Raw genomic sequence first — 6125 nt, 5'->3', positions numbered from 1 at the left:
GAATGAGTGTCGGGATCTCATTGTCAATTCAAAGCAACTATTACATAAATAAGTGATTTTTTATTTGTTTGTTTGAAATGAAATGCAGGACGGGTTCTTAAAATGATGAAAAACGTACAGTGACAAGACACAAAAGTGCATTAAGCTCCCCCCCCAAATATCTCCTGTAGGTTATAGACAACTAATTTTATTAATATTTACTTACAATATTTACAGGTGTATAAAAATAGCTATTCTCTACAAGACTTTTTTGTGGGTGTGTTTGGTACTTTTGCGAATATACATTGCCCAAATGTCCTGGTTTCTTAACGCGCTAATCGCAACAGAGTTGTTAGGAATACATTTCATATAGGATACGATCTTCAAACATCTTCAGACATCTCCTACCTTGCATAGTGACACCCCCTTGGTCTCTGTAGTGCGGTATACAAACAAATTTATATTTAGGAGAACTATATCGTATTTAGTACCATTTTCTACAATTCAAATAACAATTAATTTAAAGGACAATCCCACCCTAAAAAATGTGGGTGTCTGCAATTGTTCCATCCAGACAGCAGACAAACGCTGACCAATTAGAGCAACAACCTTTTCCAATCAGTACCCAGAGGTTAACATTAGAATTCTCCGGGTTGTGAATGAGGGAGAAGCAATGTTGGAGCGGCTGCAGGGGTGACCGATCCTGGCACAGTTCTGATTGTTTGGTGTGTGTTAAAAAAATAATTTTAGGTTGTAATTATAATTACAATAATCTATAATAAGTCAGTAGAAAAATAATATTTTGATTAGCCTTGGCTTGTGGAGTCAAGTGTGGTCTGTAAAAGCTAAGCTTAGAACTTGTGATATAAAATCAGTAGACACCGTGACCTGCTGAGTAGGTGAAGGTACATCACTATGGGATTGTGCTCTACTCTAAGTGCAGAATACAAGTCAATGTTTAGTATAAGTGGCGGCATATCATGTTTATAACCCCCTGGCCAAATATAGAGCACTTAGGTTCATTAGTACCCATCGAGAGTTGCTCAGAGGGCATCCGGTGCAACTACTCAGCCATCATTGGACTCAAGACCACGGAACACCAATCCTAGACTCACTAGACAACCGAGTAATTTCAGGTTATTTTACCGGAAGGCCAAAAAGTGACCTGATTACATGAAGCAAAATGATTGTGTTTTTGGCAGACGACCTCATACAAACACAGATCACAGTCATTGTCCAACTGGACTTTCCAGCGCACCCAAACATAATGTGTGTTAGATTACTTGTCATGTTGGGCCTGTGCACAGTGTAACGCCCGGGCTGGTCGGGTTAAAAAGATTTTCTACCTTTAGCAATAGGGTTTACAAAAATCCCTCAGAATCGTACATCAATCCTGGGGGCCCACCCTTGGACCTCTGCCGGTTTCTTGACCTAACTGTCCAGAGTATTCACTCCTAGCTGGGGTTTTGTTAGGAGAGCCGCTGGGTCCAGTGATGGAGAGCTGTATAAAAGAATGGATCTGATTCAGAGACTTAAATGATGACGGCACACACAGGTCAATAGCAGAAATCTTACAACCGCATATACCAACATGCCCAAGGATGATGCCATTCATTCTGATTAATTATCCGGGTTTAGTTAAGTAACCACCAAAAACATGAAAACCATAATAAGAATTCTCTTACTACATTTTTTAGTCATAGAAGGTAATCACATGCTCACAGCTAGTTACTGTAAAAAAAACAAAGGGAAGAATGATTAAAATTTACCCTATGAATTACCCATTACTTGCCTCTATTGGCTATCCATGCACCCAGAACCTCTGTTTCACAAGTACAGACTCATATATCAATACTAAAAAAATATATATGATCAAATACAGAAATAGCAGTATCACTGGTCCTCAGTGTGCACACTCTCTGTAAGCATGAAAACTTCATTTGTCATTAATAATGATGCCGACACCTTTACCGAGCTTGGTGAGTGCCCACTCTTATTGGCAAAATAAATAACAAACACAAACTTCAAAATAGAGTAAGAATGAAGGAATTAGCAATCTACAAAGTGGTTGCTGAATACACTCAAAGACAACCCAACGTGGCCACGACAAGAGGAAGGACGTGGATAATAGCTGGTGTTTCCGTGTTTGTGGCAGCGCCTCTACACCAGAGATATTGGATACATATATCCACAACAGTTGGACCACCGCAGGTTGTCCTGCCTCTGCTCTACACAAAGGTGGCTTTAAATTTCACGTCCGACTCTTTGCTCCTCTCACTCTTTGTAGACACCATTGTTGGGAGGTCAGACGTCCTGTACACGCCTGTCCGCATTCGGCCCTTGCAAGACTTCAGTTCTGAAATGTAACCCTCGAAACTCACGTTGCCCACATCCTCCCGGGAATCATGGCTTCTTGACGAATGTTTAACTTCGTCCACGTCTATGACCCTCCCGGCTTGCGGGGGGTGAGCTGAGCTGTTGCACCTGTTGACGGTTTTCTCCTTGTAGCTATCTTGAGATTGCTCCCAAAAACTTTCTGTGCTTCGGGACAATTTTTTCTTTCTGTCCCTGTTACCTGAGTTTCAATAGAAAACAGACAAGTTTAGGTTTAATGCAAACAAATCTTTCATTATTGCAGCATTTTCTTCATCAGGATCTGGAAATTAAATTAAATTTTTCCATACTAAATGTAGGGATGTCAATTTTATCATTTAAAATTGATCTCGTATAAGCTACACAAAATTGTAACATACTTAGGATAATGCTCCCTTCACTGAGGAGTTCCAAGACTCCAGGTCATGGAACTCCGAGGTAACTTTGAATATCCGTAATAATTTACAGTTGGAGGGTACCTTATTCCTTATAAAACACTTGAAAGACACACAAGGGCTGATTCAATTAGGCCACATTAGTGTAGGAATAACGCTAATTGTATTATGTTAAAATGGTCATTTTAACCTGGATTTTTGCGAACAAAAATAGGCGTTAAATTTACCGTACTAACGGTAATAATACGCACTATTACCGTATTAACGGCAATAACGCGGCCAATTTTAATTGCCCCCACAGAGTGACATAACACTTACACGTTACACACAGAAGCAAGGAAACATTGAAACATACACACCAATGCACGCTCACAGAAGTTACTTGGTTTACTTTTATTTTCTTACACTTAGCCTCTGAATAAATTAGTACTTATGGGGGCAAGGGCAACTGGAGATTAATATTTATTTAATAAATGCAACTTAATCTACCTACTGACTTAAGCATCTGTTGGGTCAGACACAAGAGTTTTCAGAACGTGGCTTCTTGCTCTATAGCAAGCTTGTCCAACCTGCGGCCCTCCAGGTGTTGTGAAACTACAAGTCCCAGCATGCTTTGCCAGTAGACAACCAGTTGATAGCTGGAAGGGCATGCTGGGACTTGTAGTTTCACAACATCTGGAGGGCCGCAGGTTGGACAGGCCTGCTCTATAGCATGTTATCTGTTCTGGGGACTGTCCAGCAGGCGCCTCTGGTGCAAGCGGCAATTCAAGGTTGGTTTTAGGGAAGGAATTGGGAGTTGGGGGCAGAATAGCACTGGATGTGACCAAACACATTGTGACTTAGACATGCCGCTAATGTGACACGGTCACGCCCAATTTTGAAGGAGGCGTGTCCCGCTTTACAAATTTAAAATGTTAGCAAGTACGATTATACTATTATAAACTATAATTAGGAACAAATAGGAGTACATTTAAAAATCCAATCATAGAGGAATTTTAATTTTCACAAAGTCTCTATAAACCATGTCTCATGTGTGCTCAACTTCTCATAAGACATTTCTCCTAAATTGTTGCACTAATAGGTTCCAACTGGCCTGGCGGATTGTTACTAAGCAAACAAGGGATGCGCCAAGTAAGTCATCAAATTGTGAACCCAATCCAAACCCATTTCCTATTAAGCAGACTGTGTTTTGAAATATTATCTTCAGTATTAGTCTTTGGAATCTATAACACTAAGGGCTCTATTTATTAAAGGGCAAAAAGTTCTATCTATCAAGGACTAACCGGCAGCGACAGCTAGTCAGGTTACTCCGTCGATACATTCTCCATGGGAAGCCTATTTAACAATGATCATGTATGGAGATAACAGAAATTTTCTTTTTATGAAGAAATGCTTTAGTATTTGAGTAAAGCCTTTTTTCATTCAGCAATAGTTTTAAAATATTTTAAAAATGTTTAATCTATTTTTTTGACTATTTTATTATTATTATTTTTCTTATAAGTGGTACTGAAAGCCCAAGTATAGGCTTTTAGCTCCACCGCGCAAGCCAGCTATGCGCACATGGCCCGCAAAAACGGTCAGTCAACTCTTAGAATAGAATGTTGGGACATGCCAAAGTTGAGGGTTATATTTGGCTGGTTACTAAGCAACCACGACCTTTCATTCATTTCCACTTTTCAGTTTTTATTCTAGCCTAATTTATGTTTTAATCATGACGATAAAGGGACATTGTGTCTTTAAATACAGCTGAGAGGACGATGGTTTCAGTTCATCTGGCTCTGAGGAGTGGTTGAGGGAGAAGTCCAGACAGAAGACATTATGGGAAGTCTGGGTGGAAAGAGAGTGAGAGGGGGAATTCCGCTCAGAACACTTATGGGCAAATTATGTCAGGGAAATGGGTGAGATTTTCGTGGCCAAGTGTGAAACAAGGTGAGTATTTTGCAAAACAGTTTTGATCATCTCTAGATGAGACCCAATCTCTGGTGTCTAAGAGGTGGCCAAGAATTCAAGTTCTGTTGTGGGCAGAAACAGTCTGTAGACCCTCCGGCAAAGCATGGACGGCCCCTTTAAATGTGCCCTTCCACAAAGTGGCCCTCTCCACCCCTCGTTTGAATAATACCCCCCTCCCTTCTACCCCCAAAAATAAATTTTGAATGTGGGTGAATAAATAGAGTATAAATTTGCCTAATTCCTACTCAGTAAGAAGGCTCCTGATCCATCCAACTGCTCCAATTACCCAAAATTGTGCACATCACCAGACAATGCCATGTTGGCACAAAAACCCCAATGTTCTTCCCATTGAACTAGGTGCAAAGAAGCAAATGTAGGTACAAGACATCCCTCCCCCCAAAAAAACATTTGCCCTGCAATTTACCATTGTTGTACATCATAACTCACCCTTACAGCGAAAGGAGCAAGAAACATATAGGAATCTGTTTCGGGCAGCAGGTGACACAGTAGTTAGCATTGCTACCTCACAGTGCTGGGGTCATGGGTTCAATTCCAACCAATCTGTGCGGAGTTTGCATGTTCTCCCCGTGTTTGCACTCCACAAACATACTCTTGGGTTCATGGCCCCTAGTGTGTGTTAGGGAATTTAGAAAGTAAGATCCAATGGGACAGGGACTGATATGAATATGAATCTGTGTATAGGGCTGTGTAAGATCATTGGCACTATATAAATAAATGATCATAATAAACATTGCATGAGGCATACATAGACCAATAAAGTTGGAAGATGGAAAAACTCCTTTGCAATATAACTGAAACTAGAATAGGAAGTTATTTATGTGACAGAGCAGCCACTAAAATGCACAAATCTACCTGTAACAGTTTCAGGCATATGAGACTTCAGGGGATAACTATTATTATGCAGACAAGACTGGTTCTGCAGGCTCTTCTCTTGTTATTCCACTGCTCACATTAACCTGACTCTCAGACACTTTGTATAGAATGGTAAAGGAATGCTCTAGTTGTATTGTCTGCTGTTACATAAACATGTTATTGTTAGTTTCACATTTTTTCAGTAGGTATTACAGTGTTTTTATGGCTGTTATTATGTTAAAGCTGGTCAAAGTCAAATAATTGGATATGGTCATTCCAAATTAATATCCATCAATCTGATTGTCTATGTCTGAAATTATGCGACTAGCACGCTACAGCGCGGAGGAGCGTAATTAACCACAACACGAGCGAACACTTATACACACATTGACACAAATACATACACTTGCAATTAGTTCATATTAAAAATAGTTGCAACACAGAGTTATTTGTGATGAAATGTAGCAGAGTTTATAGTTAAATATTATAATGTTATATACACTTTATTGAGACCTAAGGTTCAGGTTACAGGAAATAAATATTGTTTGGTATCAT

General features: G+C 39.8%; 1 protein-coding gene across 2 annotated transcripts in view; it reads right to left on the bottom strand.

Annotated features, from left to right (window-relative positions):
* Nucleotides 1-1517: 1517 nt before the first annotated feature.
* Nucleotides 1518-6125, bottom strand: part of RGS12 (regulator of G protein signaling 12) — a 145328-nt gene continuing 140720 nt past the window's right edge. For both annotated transcript variants that reach the window (XM_075194353.1, XM_075194354.1), the window contains exon 18: nucleotides 1518-2554. In XM_075194353.1, the coding sequence (XP_075050454.1) occupies nucleotides 2208-2554 (347 nt within the window). In that variant the 3' untranslated portion in view covers nucleotides 1518-2207. The remainder of the gene's footprint in view (nucleotides 2555-6125) is intronic.

Source organism: Mixophyes fleayi, chromosome 1 (genome assembly GCF_038048845.1).
Source record: "Mixophyes fleayi isolate aMixFle1 chromosome 1, aMixFle1.hap1, whole genome shotgun sequence".
Taxonomy (NCBI): Eukaryota; Metazoa; Chordata; class Amphibia; order Anura; family Limnodynastidae; genus Mixophyes; species Mixophyes fleayi.
The sequence above is the reverse complement of the archived record's forward strand: the minus strand, read 5'-3'. Positions and strand labels throughout refer to the sequence as shown.